Below are 25,136 nucleotides of genomic sequence, written 5' to 3'. Positions count from 1 at the left end.
AGAAAAAAAAAAAAAATATATATATATATATATATATATATATATGAATGTTTAAAACACACACAATTTTAACTCACAAACCACACACCCACAAGGCACACAAACACTGGTGACCATCATAGATGTGCATCAAAGACAGCTCATGTAAGAAACGAAACCACACAACACCTTTCCAAAAAAAAAAAAAAAAACAAAACCCTTCTCACAGACCCACAAACATAAAAAGCAAAAATAAAAATAACACCTCAGTTTCAAGTAGAACGACACTGCAACTGCAAAACTTGACACCCAGAGAGAACTGTAAAGATGCTAAAGGAGAAAAAAAAATAGCATCAGACTCAAAACTTGTCCCAGATACACAATTCATTGGTTGACTCTCTCTCTCACCAGCAAACAGCACCAACAGGGAACCCACAGAAAGGACCCCAGCTTGTCCAGCCAAGAGTGTGAAGCACTCAGCAGAAACGTGGCTCTCACTAGCCACAAACAGGGAGCTGAAAACACACCCCACACTGACAATACCACGCAGGCATTTAGAGATGCCTCAGGCACCAGAGAAATGGGGTGAGGCGGGTGGGGGGAAGGGGGGACACCCTGAACACCTATAAAACTCACACTATAAACAAAACACACTGGTACTATAGGCTTCAAGGGGCAATCTTGTTACTGTCTCCCGTCCCCTCCCCCTCACGCACCCAGCCCTAGCAGGTCCAGGTTGGGGCAGGAAGGCCTGGGAGGGCCTCCTGGGTTGCTTCCTGCCCTGGAAGCTGGACAGGAAAGCGCCGGCTCCAGCCGGAACCCAGGCTCCCTCCCACAAAGTTCCCCCACGGCCACAGTTGCCTGAAGGGGCGGGACAACCTTGTCTACCCTGTGTCCTGTCCTCCCTGAGGTAGTAGGGCTGGTGGGCAGGAGGGGTGTGTGTCACCACTGTGCCGGGGCAGGGCGGCAGGGCAGGCAGCACCAACCAGCGGAGGTGCTGAGCCTGCAATTTACACCCCACCCCCCCATTCCTGCCAGCCCGCCAGGCCGAGGCGGAGGCGCAGCAGGCAGGTGGGCGGGCTATGTCACCAGTAGGCAGGGCTTGGGGCACAGCCAGCACTTGTCGCGGTCCACAGGCGGGCTCCAGGGGTGACGGGCCCCGGCCTAAGGATTCAGCAAGCCTGGGGGTGTGTCTGGGTGCGTGGGAGCTGCTGCGTCTGGGATCCTGGGTGTGACTGTGTCTGGATCTGTGGGGCCACTTGGGACTCCCCAGGCGAGTGGGTGTGCGTCAAGGGTGTCAGACAGTAGCTGTGACAGTAGTGCGGCTAGTCTGGCGGGAGTTGTGACGCGTATGAAACCTCAGCGTGTGTGGTGTGAGTGGGTTTGGGACGGGTCACGCAATGACCGTGACCCCGTGACCCCATGACCAGGATGTTTGTCTAACTGCTGGGGATGAGCCCGTTTTCCAACTGGGCTCTAAGACCGTGTGATGTGTATCTGGCGTGTTTTGACGCTGTGAGTCTGTCTGGCGGCGTGTGGTAGAACCAGGGCCCTGTGGAATATATTTGTGCGTGCGATGGCCTTTTCTATCAAACAGTCTACTGATGTCATGTCCCTGCGAGGCCCCGGGGCTGGGTTTGCTTACGGTCTGTGTATGGGTGGTCTGAGACTGCTCCCAAGTGTCAGAATTCACAGGTCACTAGTGTAGGAACCAGGCTCGACTGGGCTGCCTGCCTGTCTTGCTGTTTCATGTCTTTGAACTGGAGGGCTTCATGCTGCCTCTGCGTTTGCCCTGGGTTAGTTGGGTGAGGCACTTCAACTACTGGAAAGACTACTCCCCGAGGGGGAGCAGAAGGCTCTGCCAAATCTAGTTGACTTTGATAATCTGGGTTATACGCCGGGGGCCGTTCTCCTCTAGTTTCTTTTCCTTCAATCTTGCACTCCTCCAACTTCTTTAGGGTCCGGATCTCAGAGGTTAAAGCTGCCTCTTCCTCCTCAGAATTAGAAGATACATCAGAGGCAATCTCAGACGGGACCAAAGATTTTACAGATTGCTCCTCCTGCACTTCATTTGGGGCAAGTTCCAAACTTCCTAGCTGCTCTCTTAATTTCTCGTCCTCGCTCCTAAGCGCATCTCTAACAAGACGCCATAACGAAAAGGTAGCGACAGGAACACTGCTGGACCCTTCATTTCGTAAGGTCCTCTGGAGATCAGACTTCACCTGATCCCGATCTTGGATATTTAGCTCTCCCGATACCATAAATCAAGGGCTACTCAATTCTGTTGTTTTTATAAAATCTTTAACACTCTCCTGCTTAATCCCGGTGCCTTAATCACTAGCCCACCAGAACCGTGGACGAACCCGTGGCACCTATTTTCCCGGTGCCTTACACTAGCCCACCAAAACCGTGGACGAACCTCCGGCACCTATTTCCAATACGCCCGTTTCCTACCTCCCTGAGGCGCTGGCCAGCTTCCCTGGGCGATCCGTCAGCTTCCTCCCTTCCTTCCCTGGTCTCAGTGGAACCTCCACTTGTGATGCCCGGGCCAACGCGGTACCGAGTCCAGGGCGAGGGACTGATGATTTAACTCATGCGCGCGCGCGCGCGCACGTACACACGCACACACGCACACACACAAACACAGCGGGGCCTTCGTGCTAAGACAGCAGCAGCAGCTTATTATTCTTTCAGAGTTCCAAAGAGCCTTCTTATAGGCAGCCAAACAGGCCTCCTGCTCCCAGGTGAAATCCCTCAAAAGGTAATCACACACAGGAGGAAAAGTCTCGAGGAAGGGAGGGGTGCGTTCTCAGAGCAGTAAACACGACTAGCTAACCAAGATAAACACAGACATGGAAGCTGCTAGAAACAGGTCATAAAACAGCAAGGCAGGCAGGCAGCCCAGTCGGGCCTGGTTCCTACAACTAGTCCCGAGAGAGGTGAATGTGTGGGACACTGTCCGTATTTCGGCTTCTGCGAGGAGTAGTGAGACTGTTTTTAGCAATCCTTGGGGGGCTCCAGTGACTATGATCCTGATTGTGTACTTGCTCATATCTCTCTTGGGGCCTGGCCTCGGGGCTGTGAGCTAGCGGCCCTAACAATGTCTTTGCACAGAGTGAGCTTGTCCAGCCCGGAAGGAACCCCAACCCGGTCCTTAAGAGGTTCTCAGACCCAGGCTGCGAAGAGGCTGGAAAGGCCTCAGACCAAAGGAACTCTGCCCTCCCTAACTCTCTCTCCCCTCCCGGACAGTCCCTGAGGGAAGGCCAAGTCCGGGAGCTCTGAGGGCCTGAGAAAGTTGGAGGGTAGGGGGAAGTGAAACCCAGGAGGAGGAAATGGGCCGGAGAAAGAGGAAGCAGCAGAGAACTCACAAGCTCACCCCAACAGATGCCAAGGGATGAGCTGGGTTCCGAACTCTGGCATTTGTTGCCTGGGGAACTTACTGCCCTGGGGTCACACTCACCCCACCCCCATACACTTAACTTTACTCTCAGAGACTTACCAGACACCGAGGCCCCAGATTCAGTTTATTAGGTCGTCTGGTAACTCTGTGTCCCCCAAGTTCTTTTGGGGTCCCATACTCTTACTATGCCACAAGACTCACTAGTTTTATGGATTTAAGAACTAACAGCTCAGCCGGGCATGGTGGTGGCGCACACCTTTCATCCCAGCACTCAGGAGGCAGAGGCAGGTGGATCGCTGTGAGTTCGAGGCCAGCCCGGTCTACAAAGCGAGTCCAGGACAGCCAAGGCTACACAGAGAAACCGTGTCTCAAAAAAAAAAAAATTTTTTTTTAAATAAAAAAGGGTTGTCACTCCCTGGCTTGTGCTGGCTGGGAACTGACTCAGTGCCTAACACCTTCCCCCTGGTCTCTTCCAGTCACAGCCCCACAGGGTGTCACACCCCAAGATGGCTGTCACTTTCCAGTCACCCACTCCATTTCCAGCTGCCTCTCCTAAGCTTCCTTTGGGTCTCAAATACCACTTCTTCCTGGTAGCTCCCTCCCTCCTAAGGCTTTTTACCCTGCTGCACTGTTGTCACCAACATCAACCACTGACAGGGTTTGGCTGTCCTGGAACTCCCTTTGTAGACCAGGCTGGCCTTGAACTCAGACCTCACCTGCCTCTGCCTCCCGAGTTCTGGTCAGGGAATTGTTTTGTTATGAGACAGGGTCTGGTGTTGCCCGGCAAGTTCCCAGGGCTGGCATTTCAGCCCCACACCCTACTCTGAACCAGTCTTTTGTTGTTTGTTGCATCCCACCATATAGCCCTGGCTAGCCTAAAACTTGGGACATCCATCTGCCTCAGCCTCCCAAGAGCTGGGATTCATCTCTTGAGCCACCACAACCTGTGAAGCCAGCATTTTTTATTCCCCCCCTTTTCGTTATCTCTATATGTCAGGCAGCAGCAGGAAATCAGGCTCTCCCGGATTGTCTCGGTTGGATGGCTCAGTGGAATAACGCACTGATCCCTGAGTCTATTAGGGTTTTCCCCTGGGCCCCAGCTTTGCCCACCGGCATCCTCGGGCCAAAGCAGGAGGCGAACAAAAGAGCCTTAGCCAAGGGAGGGGAGACGCAATCCGGAGCCCAATGACACGGAGACCATCAGTCCTCTCTCACCTTTTAATGGGCCCCCCAGGTGGGCTTGGGAGTGCAGGTGTCCTTAAATACAGCCCCGGGCGCTGCGGTCGGGGCGGGGGGCGGGGCGGGGCGGGGGCGGGGCCGGGCCTGCCGGGAGGGGCGGGGCGGGGGGCGGGGCCTCAGCTGCACTTGCAGGAGCGCACGATCATGTTGGACAGCTGCTCCACCTTGGGCTTGCGGCCCACGTAATAGACGATGGGCAGCGGCTCCAGCGCCTGAGGCACGCAGCACGGGGACGCGGAAGCACCCGGGTTGTGTTGGTTGTAGAGGGCGAGGACCTGCGGATGGGCTAGGGTCACTGCCAGTGTCCACGGACTCTGCCCACCTCTCTTCCCTCCCCCCCCCCCGCCGCCCCCATCCCTATCTCTTGTTTTGTTTTTTTGTTTGACAGGGTTTCTCTGTATAGCCTCACTTTGTAGACGAGGCTAAACTCGGAGATCCGCCTGCCTCTGCCTCCCAAGTGCTGGGATTAAAGGCGCGCGCCGCCGCCACCACCACCACCACCACCACCACCACCACCACCACCACCACCGGGCCCCATTGGTATCTCCACGTTTCTGTCTCTCTTCTCCGAGAATTCCCATCTCTCTCTTTCCCCAACTTCCATCTCTCTGTCTCGCTCTCTCTCTCTCTCCCACTCTATTTCCATTTGTCTCTTCCCATCTCTCCAACTGTGCTCAATTCTCCCCGCCCATCTCTCTCTCTTCCTATTGATCGTCTCTTTGTCTCTCTCCTCTGTCCCCATCTCTTCCAATGCCCCCCCCACCCCGCTGCCACGGCGCCCCCTCCCCCTCCCGCCCCTCCCATTCGCCCTGTCCCGCTGACTCCACACAGGCTCAACGTCTCTTTCCTTTACCACCCGCGTCTTTGCTCCATCCTGTGCCATGGCCCAGACCCACCTTGCTGTACTGTGTGTCCAGACTCCAGATGTAGGGGCAGGGCCCCAGACAGAAGTTGGCATGGTAGCCCTTGGGCTCATGGATCCACTTCCAGCCCAGGTCCTTCCGGAAATCAATATACAGCTGTCGCACACAGCAGTTCTTCTCCGTGGAGCTAAGGGGCAGGAGGGAGGAAGGTCAGACGCTGGGGAAACCATGGGGGGGGGGGAGGCATGGGGGGCCCTCCAGCCTGCCCCTTCTCCAGATCAGGCTCCCCAGGACCCCTAAAATAATAGTTAACGCTAAGACCAACCATCCAGGCTGTGGGTGAAGCACTTCCTGCTGAGCAAGGAGCTGAGACTTTTAATAAACATCTGAGGGACTCAAGCGCGAGGAGAAGCCCCAGAAGCACTTCCGGGGGGAGGGGGGAGGGGGAGGGTGAGGGTGTGATAAGTCTATGTCACATCTACACACAGAACGCAGAAGAGTAAATCCCACAGCCCCACGTGTGCTGACACGTCCCATCTGTATGACAAATGTTTACTGAACTGCATGTCGTGCTGAGGCCATAGCTGGTCAGGACACTCCTCCGGTCCAGACACAGCGCCATGGCGTTTACAGCAAATGCCTACGTTGTCACCAGGAGCTGCAGAGGCACCTGACTAGGCTCTCCTGGGATTCCTCTCCCACCGACCCTGACATCGGCCACCTAGGTTTTGTCTCTAGTCCTCAGCCACCGTCCTAGCCAGGCGTGGGGGCACACACTTGGAGTCCCAGGATGCCCCATAGAGACCTGGGGAGTTTGAGGTTAGCCTGAGCTATGTGAGACTGTGTCTCAGAATGCCAAAGCAAAACAACACAAGCTCGGGGCCTCTGCACACATGTGTGTTTGCCTCACACAGTCCTACCTCAGGGCCTTTGCACACACTGTGTGTTTGCCCTACTTGTTCTTCCCTTCTCCAGATGCTCACTCTGGCTTCCTCCTTCACGTCATGAAAGTTTGGCTCAGGGTAGGCAAGATGGTTTAACAGATACACGAGTCTGCCTTGAAAACCTGATAGCCTGAGTGTGATTCCCCAAACCCACATAAACAAGGAAAGAAAGAATAGGCCTCGCAGAGCTGCCTCTTCATGTGCGGCACAATATGTGTGTGCACTCACATAAAATAGTAATAATAATAATAACAATAACAACAACAACAACAATCATCATCATCACCAAGGCCAGCCTGGTCTCCAGAGTGAGTTACAGGACAGCCAGGACTATACAAAAAAACTCTGTCTCAAAAAAACAAAAATAAAGCCGGGTGTGGTGGCGCACGCCTTTAATCCTAGCACTCGGGAGGCAGAGGCAGGCGGATCGCTGTGAGTTCGAGACCAGCCTGGTCTACAAAGCGAGTCCAGGACAGCCAAGGCTACACAGAGAGACCCTGTCTCGAAAAACCAAAAAACAAAACAAAACAAAACAATATATAAATTAATCCATGCATAGTGGTACATGCCTTTAATACCAGCACAGAGGCAAGAGGGTCTGAATCTCTGAAAGTTCCAGGCCAGCTATGGCTCCATGGTAAGACCCTGCCTATAAACAAACAAACAAATCAATAAATAAATGCATGTTTATCAACCTTGGCTCAACTGTCCATCACGCCGCGGAGAGACTTAACTCCTAAAATGTTGCCAAGCCTGCAGCATATGCTCAGAATCAGCTACATTGCCTTCAGTGCTGCCCAAAGGATCCATACCAAAGCGACTGTTAAATTCCACCATGGAGGGCTGGAGAGATGGCTCAGTGGTTAAGAGCGCCGCCTGCTCTTCCAGAGGTCCTGAGCTCAATTCCCAGCAACCACATGGTGCCTCACAACCATCTATAATGTGATCTGATGCCCTCTTCTGCAGATAAAAGCACTCATATACAATAAAGAAATATTTTTTTTTAAATTCCACCATGGAGATCTTCTTTTGGTTTGGTTTAGTTTTTCTGAGACAGGGTCTCTCTGTGTGTAGCCCTGGCTGTCCTGGGCTCGCTTTATAGACCAGGCTGGCCTCGAACTCACAGGGATTCATTCACCTGCCTCTGCCTCCGAGTGCTGGGATTAAAGGCGTGCGCCACCCCCCTACCCCCCATCCCCCCCTCCACCATGGAGATTTAATGCTACAATTGCTACAAGAAACCAGAAATCTCTGTATAGTTTTTTGGTGTTGCTTATTTGTTTGAGACAGTTTCTCTTGTGTTGCCTTGGCTGTCCCAGAATTTGCTCTAAAGACTAGGCTGGCCTCAAACCTGGGGATTCGCCTGCAGACTCTGCCCTCCTGAGTGCTGGGATGAAAGGTGTGCACTACCACTACCTAGCTTTTCAAAGATTTATGTATTCATTTTTATTTACGTGTATGTATGCGCCTACGTAAGTAAGCTTTTAGGTGCACCGTGAGTGTGCAGTGCCCAAGGCGGCCAGAAGAGGGCATCAGATCGCCAGGAACTGGAGTTATGCACGGTTGTCCTTGTTAGTGACCATATGGGTGCTGGGAACTGAACCCAGGTTCTCTGGAAGAACAGCCGGTACATTTAACTGCTGAGCGGGGTCTGCAGCTCCCCCCCGCCCCAAGCTGTCCATATCTGAAGTGGGTCTGAATCCTGGGAATGTTAGAAGCTGGAAGTGTTATATTACCTCTGCCCTTTCCGTCTACACTGGATACTCCCACCGTAAAACAACTTTAATCAGAACAGGAAAATGAAATAGCCCCCCCCAAATAGGTTTGTCTGTTTGCTTTTCTTTTTTTGAGACAGGCTTTCATGTAGCCAAGGCTGGACTCCAAGTCCCTTTGTAGCCAAGGCTGGCCCTGAACCCCTGATCCTCCTGCCCTCCTTCTCCAGGGCTGGGGTCACATGTGTAGCACCCCACTTGGCTTTTGAATGTTCATGTTTCCTGGCCTAGCTTCTAACCTGGCCCTGTCACCGGGTTCATTTTCCTTTTCAGGATGTTTGAGCAATGTTTTTTATTAAATACTGTCATCCTCTCATCATGGGAAAGTGTCTCAGTGTCTCAGATGGTCAGCAAATGCTGGTTGAACGAATTAACTGATAACCAAACAGTATTACTTTTTTTTTTTTTTTGAAAGAGAGACTCTATGTCCTAGAATTCACTATGTAGACCAAGTTGCCCTCAAACTCCAGAGCTCCATCTGTTTCTGCCTCCTGCGTACTGGCCAGGCTTTGTTTTCCAGACTAGGTTTTATTATGCAGCCCAGGCTGGCCTTGAACTCCTGATAATCCCGCCTTGGCCTCTCAAATGCCAGCATTACGGGGCAATTCCACCTCACCGTGCATGATGCGCTCAAGAGGGGAGTTAAGACGAGGTCTCACAAAGCAGGGCGTGGTGGCGCACGCCTTTAATCCCGGCACTCGGGAGGCAGAGGCAGGGGGATTGCCGTGAGTTTGAGGACAGCCTGGTCTATAAAGTGAGTACTGGACTGCCAGGGCTATACAGACAAACCTTGTCTCAAAAAAAAAAAAAAAAAGAAAAAGAAAAAAGAAAAAAAGAAAAGAAAGAAAAGATAAGGTCGTACAATGTAGCCCAGGTTGGCCAGGAACTTACTGTGTAGCTCAGGATGACCAGCAGAAACACTTTAGCATCTATGCTCCTGGCATATATCAGAACCTCAAGGTAAAGATGCAGGTGCAACATGCTGACCGTGTGTGTGTGTGTGTGTGAGACACATATATATACATATATATATACACACATATATATATTTGTTTACTTATTTATTTATGTCTTTTTCTAGACATGGTTTCTCTGTGTAGCCTTGGCTGTCCTGGGATTGCTTTGTAGACCAGACTGGCCTCGAACTCACAGAGATCCACCCGCCTCTGCCTCCCGAGTGCTGGGATTAAAAAGGCATGCACCACCAGTTTTTATGTCCACCAAAGCGATGGCTTTCTGGACTTTCCAAATTCTCAGCAGCGGCTGCGAGTTACTTTTAGAATCAGAACGAAGTGACTCAAAGGAGGAAAATGTAGGTTCCTCCTCACGACACCTCATGCAAGTAAGGGACTGGGACATGGCGCAGTGGTTAAGAGCACTGGCTGCTCTTGCAGCGGCCCCAGGTTCCGTTCCCAGCACCCGCATGGAGGCTTAAAGCCACCTGGGACCCCAGTTCCAGGGGATCCAACACCCCCTCTGGCCTCTGTGGACACACTGCATGCATGCAGTTCACATACATCCAAAGCATCTATGCAGGTAAAACAATTAAAAAATACAACAGGTAAGCCACGGAGGGGTGGCACACACCTTCAATCTCAGCACTCAGGAGGCAGAAGCAGGCACATCCATCTCTGAGTTCGAGGCCAGCCTGGTCTACAGAGTAAGTTCCAGGACAGCCAGGGCTATACAGAGAAACCCTGTCTCAAAAACAAACAAAATAAACAACAACTAAAAATGGGCACACTGAAAAAGAACATGTGGGGCTGGAGAGATGGCTCAGAGGTTAAAGGCACTGACTGCTCCTCCAAAGGTCCTGAGTTCAATTCCCAGCATCCACATGATGGCTCACAGCCATCTATAGTGTAACATGATGCCCTCTTCTGGTGGGCATGTGTATGTGTAGGCAGAACAAATAAATAAACACATAAATAAATGGAAGAGGAGGAGGAGGAAGAGGAAGAGGAAGAAGAGGAGGAAGAAGAGAAGGAGGAAGAGGAAGGAAGAGGAAAGGGGAGGAGGAAGAGGAGGAAAAGTGAACCAGGCAGGCATGGCTGTGCACAGCTGTCATCTCAGCAGTGAGAAAGCAGAACTGGGAGGCTCCCTGCAAGTTTGATGCCAGCCTGCTCTATGCAGGAAGTGCCAAGCCAGGCAAGGCTAGACAGGGAGACCCTGTTTCAAACAACAGAACTGAGGCATCCGAGGATCGTGGGCAGCTCCTTTCCCAGTGCACAGAACCCCTAGCTCAAACTACAGGTGCAGGGCCCACGGACCCATATTGTACAAGCAAGCCAGGTGACTGCAACATACCGGCCTTTCTGTTGTTTCCTTCCTTCCTTTCCTTTATGTTTTTCAATCTTTCTTTTTTGTTTTTTGTTTATTTGGCTTTTGTAGAAAAGTTAACTTTCTCTAAGAAAGTAGGGAGTATTTTAAAATGTAAACATGACCCAAAAGTATAGATCAATATGCTTAGTGGTAGAGCCCCTGCCTAGGATCCCCCAGTGAGGGGCTGGGGGTGTGGCTCAGTGGTAGAGCTTCTGCCTAGAATCCCCCAGTGAGGGGCTGGGATGTGGCTCAGTGGTAGAGCCCCTGCCTAGAATCCCCCAGTGAGGGGCTGGGATGTGGCTCAGTGGTAGAGCCCCTGCCTAGAATCCCCCAGTGAGGGGCTGGGGTGTGGCTCAGTGGTAGAGCCCCTGCCTAGAATCCCCCAGTGAGGGGCTGGGATGTGGCTCAGTGGTAGAGCCCCTGCCTAGAATCCCCCAGTGAGGGGCTGGGGGTGTGGCTCAGTGGTAGAGCCCTGCCTAGAATCCCCCAGTGAGGGGCTGGGGGTGTGGCTCAGTGGTAGAGCCCCTGCCTAGAATCCCCCAGTGAGGGGCTGGGGGTGTGGCTCAGTGGTAGAGCCCCTGCCTAGAATCCCCCAGTGAGGGGCTGGGGGCGTGGCTCAGTGGTAGAGCCCCTGCCTAGAATCCCCCAGTGAGGGGCTGGGGGTGTGGCTCAGTGGTAGAGCCCCTGCCTAGAATCCCCCAGTGAGGGGCTGGGGGTGTGGCTCAGTGGTAGAGCCCCTGCCTAGAATCCCCCAGTGAGGGGCTGGGGTGTGGCTCAGTGGTAGAGCCCCTGCCTAGAATCCCTCAGTAGGGGCTGGGGGCGTGGCTCAGTGGTAGAATGCTTCTCTACCATGTGTAAGGTACTGGGTTCCCTCCTCAGTCTCACAAAAGCAGCAACAAAGATAACAACAAGATCCTAGGCAAGAATTTAATAGCAACTGACTAAAATTCAGCTACTGTTCAAGAGTTCGTATTTCCTGAAATGTCCCATACCATATTTTTTTTTCTTTCCTTTCCTTTTCTCACCTCTCCCCTCCCCTTCCTACCTCTCTGCCTCTCTCTTCCAGTGCTGTGGGTTACATACACCCCCCCCCTTTTTTGCACTGTGTTGAAGAACCTCACTAGGTTTCCCACCATTTGTACTTCGCCGGGTGCGCCTCTGTGCGCTGCTCAGTAGTTGCTCGTCTGTCCCCCACCACCCCCTCCACCCCCGTCTCATGGAAACATGGGAGTTGGTGCCACTGTCCCCATCAGACCTGTAACCCCAGGATAGAGAATTCAAGCCAACCTGGGCTAAGGAAGTGCATCCAAGGCCAGCTTGGGCCACACAGCAAAGCCTTGTCTCAAGAACAGAACAAAACAAAGCCGGGCTGACAAGGGGCTCGGTGGGTGAAAGTGCTCGCTGCCAAACCTGATGACCCAAGTTCAATTCCCAGGAAGCCACACGGAAGAAGGGAAAGACCTCACTCCTAAAGACTGTCCTCTCTCCCCTTCACGCAAGTGTCACGGCACGGGTGCCCCTACACATGCACGCGGAACAAAAAAAGGTTTGCCATCCGGGCAGCCACTCTGGACACTCTAGAACCCCCCACTTTCTCTCTCTGGCGGGGCTTGGCTCCCCCGAGTCCAGTACTGCAGTCCTGTTGTATTCCAACACTCCACCCTTGGCCGGGCCGGTAGTGCACACCTTTAATCCCAGCACTCGGGAGGCAGAGGCAGGAGGATCTCTGTGAGTTTGAGGCCAGCCTGGTCTACAAAGTGAGTCCAGCACAGCCAAGGCTACACAGAGAGACCCTGTCTTGAAAAACCAAAAACAACAACAACAACAACAAAAAACAAACAAACAAAAAACCTAACACTCCACCCTTCCAAGCCTACATCTCAGGAAGCTCTGCCTCCCAGCTTCCCCAGGTTGCATCACGGCAAGATCAAATGCGCCGACCCTCAAGACTCAGGGACTCACGCTCTGACTTTCTCGCTCTCCACCCTCGGAGCTGACATTTCCGTACCAGATTCCGCCATTCTGAACTCAGTATTCACTGCTCCCACCTACCGGCATTAGAGACCGCAGTCCTGCCGAGGGTGCGGGAACCCAACGCAGACCACCCTCTGACTCTGAACCCCGATGCTAGGACCCCAACACTCCCACTTCCCTGGGGTCAACACTCTCAATTGCTCACATTAAATTCTCCTTTCGTTAGAACCCCGACATGGCCCGGAGCCCAGGTAGCAAGAAATTTAAAATCCGGGGCTGGAGAGGTGGCTCAGTGGTTTAGAGCACTGTCTGCTCTTCCAAAGGTCCTGAGTTCAATTCCCAGCAGCCACACGGTGGCTCACAACCATCTGTACTGGAATCTGATGCCTCCTTCTGGCCTGCAGGTGTACATGCAGATAAGATCAATCATATATATAAAATAAATAAATCTTAAAAAAAAAAAAAAGAATTTTAAATCCAACAAGACAACCTTCCAACGCAGACTTCTAACTGTAGTGCCAGCCTTCCTGACGACCTCTGATCGCCACCCTAGCAAGAAACACCCCACATTCTAGGACCCTCAGATGCCCACAGAACCAGGAACTTGTCCCCCCCCCCCCAACAAACACACACACAAGCCCTCCAGGCTAAGAGGCATCTATGGCGGCACACCAGTCCACAGACTGCAGTCACATCCCCAGCCCGGGCAGCCTCGAGGGGGGGAGTGGGGCAGGGGGGAGGACAGACTTTACCTGAAGCAGTAGTCAGTATCCAGGGCCCTGCGCTGCCTTGAGCTGTGGAGTTCCTGGGCCCTCTCCAGCGGGGTGGCCATGAGGAGCAGAAAGGGTCGGTTCATGTCATGAATGGTGCCCAGGTCACCTCGACGTTTGGGACTGATCCCTGTTTGGGTTTGAACGACATGCACGCGCACTTAAGAGGGACGGACGGCTGAGCGAGGGGGGCGAGTGATTTCACAGGCGCACGCACAGGGACCCGTGCGGGGCACCGGGCTGGACACCCTGGACGCTGACTCACCGTTGATTTCTACGTGCAGGACGTTATCTTTGCTGTCACAAGAGCAGTGAGCGCTGAAGCGAAAGCCCTGTATGCCGTCTGTGGGAGGGAGGAGGAGAGGAAAAGAGTCTGAGGTTATGACTCACGGGGCTTGAGGGAGGAGGCAGGAAGCTGCCAAGCCCAGGGCCTCCTTCCTGTGTCAACCTCCCCAACACACACACACACACACACACACACACACACACACACACACACACACTTCACCCTTGCTGGCCCCTCTTCTCATCCCCCTTTATTCGGGGCTCAGCTCTAACATCAAGCCTTGGAGGAGGCTCTGAAGGAGACACATCCCTCTCCCAACCACTGGGGCATCCCTTCCCTTTCTCCACAGCAGGCAGGGGCTCTGACACTTCGGCTTTGATTATTGACATCTTTCATTGTTCTCAGGAGAACAGCATGCAGGGGGAAAGAACAGAAACCCTGCTTCCTCAGACTTCTTTTCCTTCACTTTGTTTTTTTTTTTTGAAATTATATATATATATATATATATATAAATTATGTCAAACACATATGCATAACATGTATGTGTGTGGATATATATACATACATACATACATATATACACACATTTATGAGAATGAATTATGTGTGGCGTGTTGTGCATGTGTGGCACACGGAGAGGCCACAGCTGGGTGATGGGTGTCTTCCTCTATGGCGTTCCCCCTATCCCCTTGAGACAGATCTCTGAACTAGAGTCTGCTCCTTTAGCCACGCTAGCAGGTTACAGAGCTGTGTGTCTGCCTGTTTACACACACACACACACACACACACACACACACACGCACGCACGCACGCACGCACACAACCCCCAAAAAGGCTAGGGTCACAGGCGTATGCTACACGTAGGCCTCACTTTTTTTTTTTAATGTTTTTTTTTTTTTTGAGACAGGGTTTCTCTGTGTAGCCTTGACTGTCCAGGACTCACTTTGTAGACCAGGCTGGCCTCGAATTCACAGCGATCCACCGTACGCCTCACTTTTTACGTGAGTGCTGGGGGTTAGAACTCAGGTCCTTAGGTGGGCAATGGTGGCGCACGCCTTTAATCCCAGCACTCGGGAGGCGGAGGCAGGCGGATCGCTGTGAGTTCGAGGCCAGCCTGGTCTACAAAGTGAGTTCGGGACAGCCAAGGCTACACAGAGAGACCCTGTCTTGAAAAACAAAACAAAACCCCAAAAAAGGACTCAAGTCCTTGTGCTTGCACAGTGAGAGCTTTTGCCCACTGACCCAGCTCCGCGGCCCCTCATTTCCTTTTGAGACAGGGTCTCACGTAGCCCAGGCTGGCCTCACATTCTCAGACTCACTTTGGAGCTAAGAATAACTTTCAACTCCTCATCCTCTGGCCTCCACTCCCAGGCACAGGCTTTAGCGTGCTTCTGTACCAACCACCCTGCCACCTGTTGCTCCGCTCCGGGTCCGTTTTCTCGTGCTCTGTAAAGCCTGGTCCTCAGTCATAAAAAAATAAGCATCTACTGTAATCCAGGCAGGGTGGTAGAGCAGGGAGTTTACACCAAATAAAATGAATTATTTATCTGATCCATTTTTCTGGTTTCATTTATTTATCGAGGGGTGCACGTGTGCCAGGGTGTGTGGGGAGGTCAGAGGTCAATTTGTAGGCATTGGTTTCCCCTTCTACCGTATGGGTCCTGGTGATGGAACTTAAGACCCTTATAAGCTTGGCAGCAGGTGCCTTTACCCGCTGGGCCACCTCACTGGCCCGGGGAAGATGCACCTTGTGTCCACTCATTCCTGGGATAACTTTCTAAGCTCCCGCTGTATATACCAGACCCCGCAGATGCTGAGCTGTGTGTTTCAGGCTCAGCATGAGTCCAATGGCTTTAACATCCCTCCTGGCGCCAGCCCGCTCAGCCCCATTATCCATCGGGCTAAACCATATGTGTCCCGTGAGTCTCCCCACTTACACTCATCCAGGAAACCCCTCCTGGATCTGAACCTTGCCTGGTTCCCCACAGCACCTAGGGTTCCCCTCCTTTAAGGCCTGCCCCCTCACTCTGTCAAGACCTCACCGGTGTCCGGAGAGACCTTGTGCCCCTGCAGGAGACGGAAAAGACACTTCGCTCCTGGACAGATGGCCAGGCCAGGCTCTCCCTGGCCTTAGACCTTCGATACAGCGTTCCTTTTGTTATCTCCTTTTCCTGGTTTGCTTTTCTTCCTCTCACAAACATTGCCTCAGACGTCCTCTCTTCCAGGAAGCCCTCCCTGAGCCCAGATAGAGTCAGGCACCTCCTGAGTGCTCACCGCCAGCCCTCTCCACTCAAGAGGCATCACCACCTAGCTAGAAGTCAGTTCCTCCTCTAACTACCGAAAGGTAGTGAGGGTCTATTGAGGGCAAGGATGGGGGCTGTTGTTTGGGTCCCTGCTGTGTCCCTAGCATCGCCTGGAGGAGTTCAGGGGATCATTGGTGAGAACTGTGGAGTCGGGGGTGGGGGTGGGGGGCCTGGGAAGCAGCCCTGGGCCCAGTGATGCCAGGACATACAACAAGGGCTGATGGCAGAGACAAGCAACCTCACCTCCTTGGTTCAGCCACTGCCGTACAACTCCGGTGACGTCAAAGGACAACCACTCGGGCGTGTCGGTGGGGGTCAGCAGCCGGTTACCAAGGTAACGCCAGGAATTGTTGCTGTATTTCTGAATGGAAACAAATAAAGCAATGAGGAGTTGGGGGCGGGGGGAGAAGAGGAGGAGGGGACACAGCTGTCACCATGCCCCCAGGGACCCTGGCTGCAACGCCATGCTGCCTGCCCCCACACATGGGCTTCTGACACACCACATCACAACCGCACAGACAGCCCCCCAAGAGCAGAAAGCGGGGGCGGGGGGGGGGGAGGAGCCCAACAACAACCTCAGCCTGTGGTCTACATGCTGTGCAAGCTATGGGTACTTCTTTTTTTTTCTTTTGTTTTTGTTTTGAGACAGGGTTTCTCTGTGTAGCCTTGGCTGTCCCAGACTTGCTTTTGTAGACCAGGTGGGCCTTGAACTCAGAGCGAGGCGCCTGCCTCTGCCTCCCTGAGTGCTGGGATTAAAGGCGTGCGCCACCACGCGCACCGCCTGGCTTAAGGGTACTTCTTTCCCTTTCTGGGCCTCCCTTTCTTTCCCGGTGGAATGCGGAGCCATGGCAGCTGGGATGGCGCGCAGTGCAAGTGGTCGGCTGTTGCTCATGTTACTGAGCAGATGGTTCAGCAGTTTTGATACCCCTGCCTTTGGGAGAGCAGGAATTTTCTTGTGCATTTATTTACAGTTTGTTGTTTTATTTATAATTATTGTTGTTGTGTGTGCATGTGCAGAACAGTCTTCCCAACAGTAATTCTTTTTCTTTTTTTGTTTTTTGTTTTTGTTTTTTTTTGAGACAGGGTTTCTCTGTGTAGCCCTTGCTGTCTTGGACTCACTTTGTAGACCAGGCTGGCCTCGAACTCACAGAGATCCCCCTGCCCTCTGCCTCCCGAGTGTGAGCCACCACACCCAGGCCTTAAAACATTATTTTTCGCCAGGCAGTGGTAGCACAGGGCTTTAATCCCAGCACTCCAGAGGCAGAGGCAGGTCTACAATTTGAGTTCTAGGACAGCCAGGGCTATACAGAGAAACTCTGTCTTGAAAGAAATGCTTAATCTCTTTCTTTTTAAAAAATATTTTTTTATTTATTATTATGTATACAGTGCTCTATCTGCATATACACCGGCATGCCTAAAGAGGGCATCAGATCAAATTATAGATGGCCGTGAGCCACCATGTGGCTGCTGGGAATTGAACTCAGAACCTCTGGAAGAGCAGCCAGTGCCCTTAACCTCTGAGCCATCTCTCCAGCCCGAAATGTTTAATTTCTTGGTCTGACTGAGACAAGGTGTCTAGGCTGGACTCGAACACTTGGGGGTTCAAGACATCTTCTTGCCTCAGCCTCCAGAGAGCTGGGACAACAGATGTAACTACACAAGGCTGCTGGGACTGCAGGTGTGCAGCACCTCAGCTGATTTCCACAGTGCTGAGGATGAGCCAGGGCTAGGAGAGCACTCTACCAGCCGAGTTACACCCTCAGCTGCTCCATGTAAAGTTTTTTGTTTTTTAACATTTATTGCTGGGCGGTGGTGGCACACGCCTTTAATCCCAGCACTTGGGAGGCAGAGGCAGGCGGATCGCTGTAAGTTCGAGGCCAGCCTGGTCTACAAAGTTAGTCTAGGACAGCCAAGGATACACAGAGAAACCTTGTCTCAAACAAACAAACAAACAAACAAACCAAAACAACAACAACAAAAAGATTTATTTACTTATTATGTGTGTATACAGTGGTCTGCCTGCATTTGTGTCTGTAGGTCAGAAGAGGGCACCAGATCTCATTATAGATGGTTTGGGTTGTGAGCCCCCATGTGGTTGCTGGGAATTGAACTCAGGACCTCTGGAAGTGCAGATAGTTCCCTTAACCACTGAGCCATCTCTCCAGCCCTCCACGTAAAGTGTTTTGAATTTACTTTTATGTGTGTGAGTGCTTTGTCTGCAGGTATGTACGCACACCCCGTGCTTGCCAGACCCATGCGTGCCAGAAGAGGGCGCCACATCTCACTGTAGATGGTTGTGAGCCACCATGTGGCTGCTGGGAATTGAACTCATGACCTCTGGAAGAGCAGACAGTGTGCTCTTAACCGCTGAGCCATCTCTCCAGTCCCTTCCACTGAAAGTTTAGTTAAATGAGACACCACTGTCGGCATCCACGTTGGAGGCCCCAACCAGTAAGAGATCCCAACTGTCTTTCCTTGAGACAGAGTCTCATGTAGCCCAGGCTGGCCCCTAGACTCCTGGTATCTCTCCGCCTTCCATCACTGAAGTACTAGGATTGCAAGTGTGTGCTCCTAAAGACCCCGACTTCCTTTCCTCCCTTGCTCTTAACTTTTTCCCCCCTCTTTTTTTCTTTTTTCCCTGGCTGTCCTGGAACTTGCTACGTAGACCAGACCGGCCTCAAAACTAAGGCTATACTTATGCTAGGCAATTGGTCTACCACTTAGCCACACTGCCAGCCCCTCACTTGGGGGGGAGGGGGTGTTGTAGGCAAGCATACAAACACAGATATCCCTCCCCAGATTCCTTCTGTATTTTTAAGGTTCAGCCCCCTCACCCCCAATCCAGCTAATAGAATCAGTCTAAGTTTTTTTTTTTTTTTTTTTTTTTTTTTTAATTTTAGGATTTGCTGGGCAGTCAGCAGGCAGGGGCGGGCGGATCTCTGTGAGTTCAAGGCCAGCCTGGTCTACAGAGTGAGTTTCCAGGACAGCCAGGGGTACACAGCGAAACGAAACTAAAAACCCCCTAGGGTCCCCCATTTTTGTATTCTATCCCCTAGAGCCGTCTGTGCAGACCCTGTAGCCTTCAAACTGTGCCACTTGGCCCCTCCTCTCAAGCTCGCAGCGTCTCACCTGGTAGAGTTCCACGTGCTGCTCCACACTGGACTTGAACCTCTGCAGACGGAGCTCTGCCCGGGACAGCAACGGGGGCTGCGGCACTGCTTCCCGAATGTCTGACGTGTTGAACCACATATACACACTGTGTGGGATGTCTTTGGTTTTGTCATAGATTGCTGGGGTTGGGAAGGAGCAGAAAGAGAAAGTTATCAGGCATGTGACGAGGACAGGAGGGACAGGGGCACCCCAATTCTGAACCTATGGGGCTCTGGCCCTGAGAGGCCCCCAGGTTGGGAGTTCCATTTTTTGTATTTTTAATTTTATTTTCATTAATTAGTCTGTGTACTTTTTTATCACGATGGACCCTCCCTCTCCCTCCCCTCCCCCTTTCTACTCGGCCCTGCCCTACAAGTTGCAGTAGGACCAGGTGTATCTTCTCCCGTTGAGGCTAGACATGGCAGCCCAGTCAGGGGAAAGGGATCCCAAAGGCAGGTGACAGTCAGAGGCAGCCGCTGCTCCAGTTGTCAGGGGACCCACATGAACACCAAGCCGCACATCTGTTACGTGTATGTAAGGGGAGGGCCTAGCTCCATCCCATGCATGGTCCTTGGTTGGTGGTTCAGTCTCTGATTTTTTTACTTTTTATTTATGTATACGGGAGTGTCGGCTGTTTGTGTGCGTACAACGTGCATGCCTGGTGCCCGTGGAGGCCTTGAAGAGGGTGTCACATCCCCAGAACAGGAGTCGCAGGTGGCTGTGAGCCACCATGTGGTTGCTGGGAATTGAACTCAGGACCTCTGGAAGAGCAGCCAATGCTCTTAACCGCTGGGCCACCTCTCCAGCCTCCATTCTGATGGCTTTAGTCCCCTCTTTCTCCCCCCCCACCCCCACCCCCTGCTGAGAAGTCCTACCCATCCCATGAAATAGCGCCTGTCAAGTTCCCTTCAAGCACACAGTTGTCAAGGCCCACCTGGGCCACCCGAGGTCCACACCTCAAATAACACAAAACAAAGTGGTAGAGCAAGGGACATGGCGCAATTCTGGGGATCAGCTGCAGGGGGCTGGGTGTTCCTGCACTGAGCCACTCCCCACAGCTCCTCAACTGGCCGGTTCTGCAGCTGAACCACACCCCCAGCCCCTTTGTGGTGGATTCTAGGGGCTTGTTCTACAACGGGGCCAGTATCCTTAAAAAAAAAAAAAAATATATATATATATATGTGTGTGTGTGTGTGTGTGTGTGTGTGTGTGTGTGTGTGTATACATATATATAATTTATTTATTTTTATGTATACAGTGTTCTATCTGCATGTACACCTGCAGGCCAGAAGAGGGCATCAGATCACATTATAGATGGTTGTGAGCCACCATGTGGTTGCTGGGAATTGAACTCAGGACCTCTGGGAGAGCAGGCAGTGCCCTTAACCTCTCCATCCCCAAAGGTTATTCTTTGTTGGTTTGTTTGTTGTTGGGTTGGTTGTTGGTTTTTTTTGGTTGGTTTGTTTTTGTTTTTGTTTTTGAGACATGGTTTCTCTGTGTAGCCTTGGCTGTCGGTCCTGGACTCACTTTGTAGACCAGGCTGGCCTTGAACTCACAAACATCCGCCTGCCTCTGCCTCCCCAGTGCCTCGCCAGGCAGTGCGAATTCCTCTCTTTAACTGTTAAGACACCATCCAACTCCAGGCTGTCAGGAGCCGATGAGACACAGGACAAAAGCTAACCACGTGACCCACACATCAATAATATGTATTTTAGCCAGTGCAAGTCTGCAACCAGCACTTAGAAGACTCAGTCAGGAAGCTCTTTCGTGAGTTGTTAGCCTGTTTGTATGTGTTGAGACAGTACTTTTTGGCTTTGTTTAAAAAAAAAAAAGGTGGGGGCTGGGCGATGGTGGCGCACGCCTTTAATCCCAGCAGTGAGGAGGCAGAGGCAGGCTGATCTCTGTGAGTTCGAGGCCAGCCTGGTCTACAAAGTTACTCCAGGACAGCCAAGGCTACACAGAGAAACCCTGTCTCAAAATAAATAAATAAATAAATTTTTAAAAAAATTGAAAAGGGCTCCGAGGAGATTACAGTAAGCGATAAAGATATCGTTTAGGGGATAGAAAGATGGCTCAGCCGTTAAGAGCACTGACTGCTCTTCCAAAGGTTCTGAGTTCAATTCCCAGCAACCACATGGTGGCTCACAATCATCTATAATGAGAGCTGGTGTCTTCTTCTGGCCTGCAGGTGTACATGCAGATAGAACACTCATGCATATAAATAAATAAGTATTTTTAAAAGATATAATTTAAAACACCTTACAGAGATAAATTCATTGAGACTTCACAGCATGTAAAAGATTCAAGCCACCTGATTATTCCGGGGAGTAATTTTTTCTTTGTTTTGTCTTGGAGACAGGGTCTCATAACTTAGCCTCAAACTCAACTGTGTATCCAAGGGTGGTCTTGAAGTAATCCTTTTGCCTCTACCTCCTGGTGCTGGGACTACCGTCAGGTCATGGACTGCACTGGTATTTTGCATGCATGCACGTATGTATGCGTGAGGGTGCAGATCCCCCTGGCACTGGAGTGACAGACGACTGTGAGCTGCCTTATGGGTGGCTTGGATTGAACCCCGGGTCCTCTGAAAGAGCAGTCAGTGTTCTTAAACCGCGGAGCCATCTCTCCAGACCCCAGAGTCTGGTCTTAATCCCTACTTCCTGGCCGGTGTGATGTCCTTATTATTATCAGCATATGGTCGCTGCCATTAGTTACTTCCCTCCTTTAGCCCAGTCCCAGGCCAGTTAGTGGAAGTGAAGGTAAGAAGCCCCATTCTTTTACAGGGCTTCCTAAGCTAAACGGATGCTTGGGGTGGGGGGGGGTGAAGGGATAAAATCCCGAAATCCTGCATCAACTACGCGGGCTTTTGGCTTCCTGATGAAGGGCAGACGACACCTCTCCCCTGTTCCTCCTCCTTCCTCCGGGCCCTATTTTTGGGCCAGCTGTTACTCAGCAAACCACAATGGTAGGGTGGCATCTCAGCTGGGGGTAGCAGATAGGGGAGAGATAGGAGGGCAGGAAGGATTGCGGGTGTCGCCGAGGGAGGTGGAGCGACAGAGAGTGATGAATAGGTATGCGGGTGAGGAGACACGGAAATGAGGAAGCACATGGCGGAAGAGATATATACGCGTATGAAGAAATACAGACAGTCTCGGGGGAGAGGAAAGGACTTAACACATTAAGTAGCGGCTAGGGAGGGGTGTCTTCAGGCCTGAGCCATTGCTGGGTACGGCAATGCGCAAGGAACCCCAAAGTCCACCTTCGGGAAAGAAAGGTGAAACCTGGAGGGGGGTTACTGACACTTAAAGCTCCCGGGTCACACAGGATGCCTGGGTCCCGCGTGGGTGCCGACAGGGAGGGGCCGTAACTGTCCACGCCCACTGCTGGGGTGAGGAGGGCGGGAGACTAACAGCCTAGGGAGGGCGGGATCCCGACCTGCCTCGTCTCGCCCCAGGCTCCGCGCGCCCGATCCCCCGCCTCTCCCCCCCCCCCCCACCGCCCGCCCCCTCCCAGGCACGGGAAGGAAAGGGAAGGGAGGAGGGCGAGGCCACCGGACGCTGGGTTTTCCCCAGCCTTCCTTAGGAGGAACTGGGACTCCCGGGGTACAGCCTGACAGCGTTTAGCTCTGTGGGGTCCTCTTACCCACCCCACCCCCCCCGCCCCGCAAGGTAGCGCAAGCTCCTCCCCAACGCGCGTGGCACCCACGTGGGGCTTTCTCACCATTACCGACTCGGTTTTCTCTTTTGGTTTTTGCAGACTGGCTCTCCGCCTGCCTCTAGCCGCTCCCCTAGGGCTCGACTCTCATGGGAGGGGCTCAGCCACTCCCTTTCCATGCCCAAGAGAGGGGCGCTCACCACTCACGCCTGGGTGGCACCGTATCCCTGCTCCGCATGCCCGCCCGCCCGCTCGCCCGCCTCGCGGGGCCACTTTCCCACGCCGGTCTTCCCGCTTTTATAACTACTTTCCAATGACCTAGTATTCTAGATTTCTTGGAGACTCGCTCGCTTCCTCCACTGGGCTCCGCTCGCCTGCTCCCGAGCTCTTTTACACCCCTAAGCAAAACATCCTTGACACCTCCGGCCTCATTTCCCCCGCACGCTCTCCGCTCCTCTCCCACCAGCCTCCTTCTCTCAACAACTTCGCTTCCCTTTCTCGGTTAACTTGCTAGCGACTCCACAGATTGCCGCCCCCACCCCACCCCCCGCCGCCCATCCAGCGTGCGCCTGGCGCCCTCGGGAAGGGAGCCCACTAGAGATTTTATCTGGCAGTCTCATCTCCCCCCCCCCTAGTTTTTCTCTCCTCGAATCTCTTCTCTCCATCTCACGACCCGGGTCTGGGGTCGGCTTTCCGCAATGCCTCCCCCTTTCTCAAATGCTGGGCGCCTTCCATTCTCCTGAGCCGGGCTCTAACTCCCTGCATTTTAAAAACACCATAAGGGGGAATTTTTTTTTTTAAAAAACAAAACAAAACAAAACCTGCCAAATGCTCAGCTTCTGGAGGGGACTCTTCCCCCCCTACCCACGATGCTGCCTCCATCCAGGAAAGGTTCGCTTTCGTTCACTGTCTCTTTCTCTCCAAGACTAGACACCTGGGTAGGCTCTGAGCGCCATCCTCTTTGGAACACCCACAGGCTCGTTCCGGGCGCCCCGAGGGGTCCCCCTTCCTCCAGCCAGTTTCCTCGGCCGGTAATTTCCTCCGAGTGACCCCTGCACTCCGGCGCCCCCTGTGGACTCCCCTCCAGGCTCCTAGGGCCCCTCGGAGCTCACCGTGGTTGCGGTCCACCATTAGCACGCGGGTGACCTCTTTGGCGTAATAGTCCGCCTCCGGCTCGGGCTCCGGGTCGGCGCTCTCGCCTGCCACCCGGTCGCGGGTGCTGTTGTACAAAGCGAGCACGGCCTCGGGCAGCGGGCCGGGCGGCACCTCCCCCTGGCTCGGGGGACTGGCGAGCCGTAGTTTGGACAGGATCTGGCCACGGATGGCTTCGATGCGTTTCCGCTTCACCAGCTCCATGTCGATGGTCTTGCAGGTGGAGAGTCCCGCGGCCGGCCTCCCGGGCGTCAGCGCCAGGAGCCACGGGAGCGGCAGCAGGAGCGGCAGGAGCCGCAGCCCGGAGGGCGGCATGGGAGAGGCGGCGCCCCGCGGCACTGCGGAGAGCGCGAACCCCGCGGCAAAGGTGGGATGAGGAGGCCCCGCCCCTGCAGGGCTCGAGGCGGCCGGGGTGAGGGGGGGGTTCTCCCGAGGAGGAAAAGTCGGAGCGAGTCCCGAATAACCGAGGTCGCGGGAGAAAGCGGCAGGAGTCGCGCGGTGAGGCTCTGACACAGGTTGTCTCGGTATGCTAGCCAGGGGGAAAAAGTTTGAGACGAGCGTTCTCTGGGACCAAAAAAAGTGGGTGTTCTTAAATAGCGGGGCTACTGCAAGCAGGTTTGAGGGAGATCGGAGATCGGTGTCCCGAGGGAGAGAGGGTCCTGGGATGCGGGGGGACTCAGGAAGCAGGCTGGGGGGGAGGGCGGCGTGCAAGGGGTGCGCCCCAGCTTTGGGGTGAAGTCTTCGCGGGAGGCGGGGCTTGTGGCTCCCGAGGGCTGGTCCGGAATGGGGGCGTCCGGGTAACGCCGTGGAGCGAGTGAGTGTCCGCCACTGTGAGCAGGGCGGTCTGGAGTCCCCCAGGTCCTGCCTCCGTGAGGGACAGCACAGCGCCAAGCGGTCCCGCGTCTTCGGCTCGCAGTAGCAGCGGAAAAGTCTCAAAACTTTTTTTTTTCCCCTCTTCTCGCAACCAGCCCGTCCCTCCTCCCACTCCTCCTCCCCCTCCTCCCCGCAGTGGCGGCGGCTGGTCTCAGACTCTCGGGCCTCAGACGGCTCCTCGGCTGCTCCTTTGCCCGCTCCTAGCGGAGGCCGGCTCCGCGGGCGGCTCAGAGCCGGGGGTGCCCCGAAGGGGCGTCCCCCCTGCCCCGGCCGGGGGGCCTCGCTGTCTGGAGGATCCGCGGCGGGAGGAGGAGGGGGACGGCCTGGGGCGCGAAGGGCGGCGGCGGGACCGGCTGGGGCGGCGGGGGTTTTGAAGCCGCCCCGGCCCCACCCAGGAAGCGCGCGCGGGGCGGGGGCAGCCCCAGGGGGAGGGCATGGGGGGGGTGTACTGTCTT

The 25,136-nt window shown here is 53.6% G+C and overlaps 1 protein-coding gene across 1 annotated transcript; it reads right to left on the bottom strand.

The window, feature by feature from the left end:
• Nucleotides 1–4,583: 4,583 nt before the first annotated feature.
• On the bottom strand, nucleotides 4,584–25,054 carry TGFB1 (transforming growth factor beta 1). Its single transcript, XM_084771666.1, has 7 exons — nucleotides 23,769–25,054; nucleotides 18,982–19,142; nucleotides 16,096–16,213; nucleotides 13,529–13,606; nucleotides 13,246–13,393; nucleotides 5,515–5,668; nucleotides 4,584–4,893 (listed from the first exon to the last, which is right to left on the bottom strand). The coding sequence occupies exons 1-7, from the start codon at nucleotides 24,121–24,123 to the stop codon at nucleotides 4,735–4,737; spliced, it is 1,173 nt and encodes a 390-aa protein (XP_084627792.1). The 5' UTR covers nucleotides 24,124–25,054; the 3' UTR covers nucleotides 4,584–4,734.
• Between the last annotated feature and the right edge of the window lie 82 nt (nucleotides 25,055–25,136).

Source organism: Acomys minous (assembly GCF_964271855.1).
Source record: "Acomys minous genome assembly, chromosome: 20".
In the NCBI taxonomy this organism is placed as follows: Eukaryota; Metazoa; Chordata; class Mammalia; order Rodentia; family Muridae; genus Acomys; species Acomys minous.
This window is presented reverse-complemented; position numbering and strand designations above follow the sequence as displayed.

Excerpts from the sequence above, each read along its gene's own strand:
- TGFB1 (XM_084771666.1), bottom strand. The coding sequence starts at position 24,123 with ATGCCGCCCTCCGGGCTGCGGCTCCTGCCGCTCCTGCTGCCGCTCCCG. Across the intron at positions 13,607-16,095 it reads GCAGTGGCTGAACCAAGGAG|ACGGCATACAGGGCTTTCGC; the intron begins GTGAGGTTGCTT and ends TCCCTCCCACAG. Across the intron at positions 13,394-13,528 it reads CCTGCACGTAGAAATCAACG|GGATCAGTCCCAAACGTCGA; the intron begins GTGAGTCAGCGT and ends AAACCCAAACAG.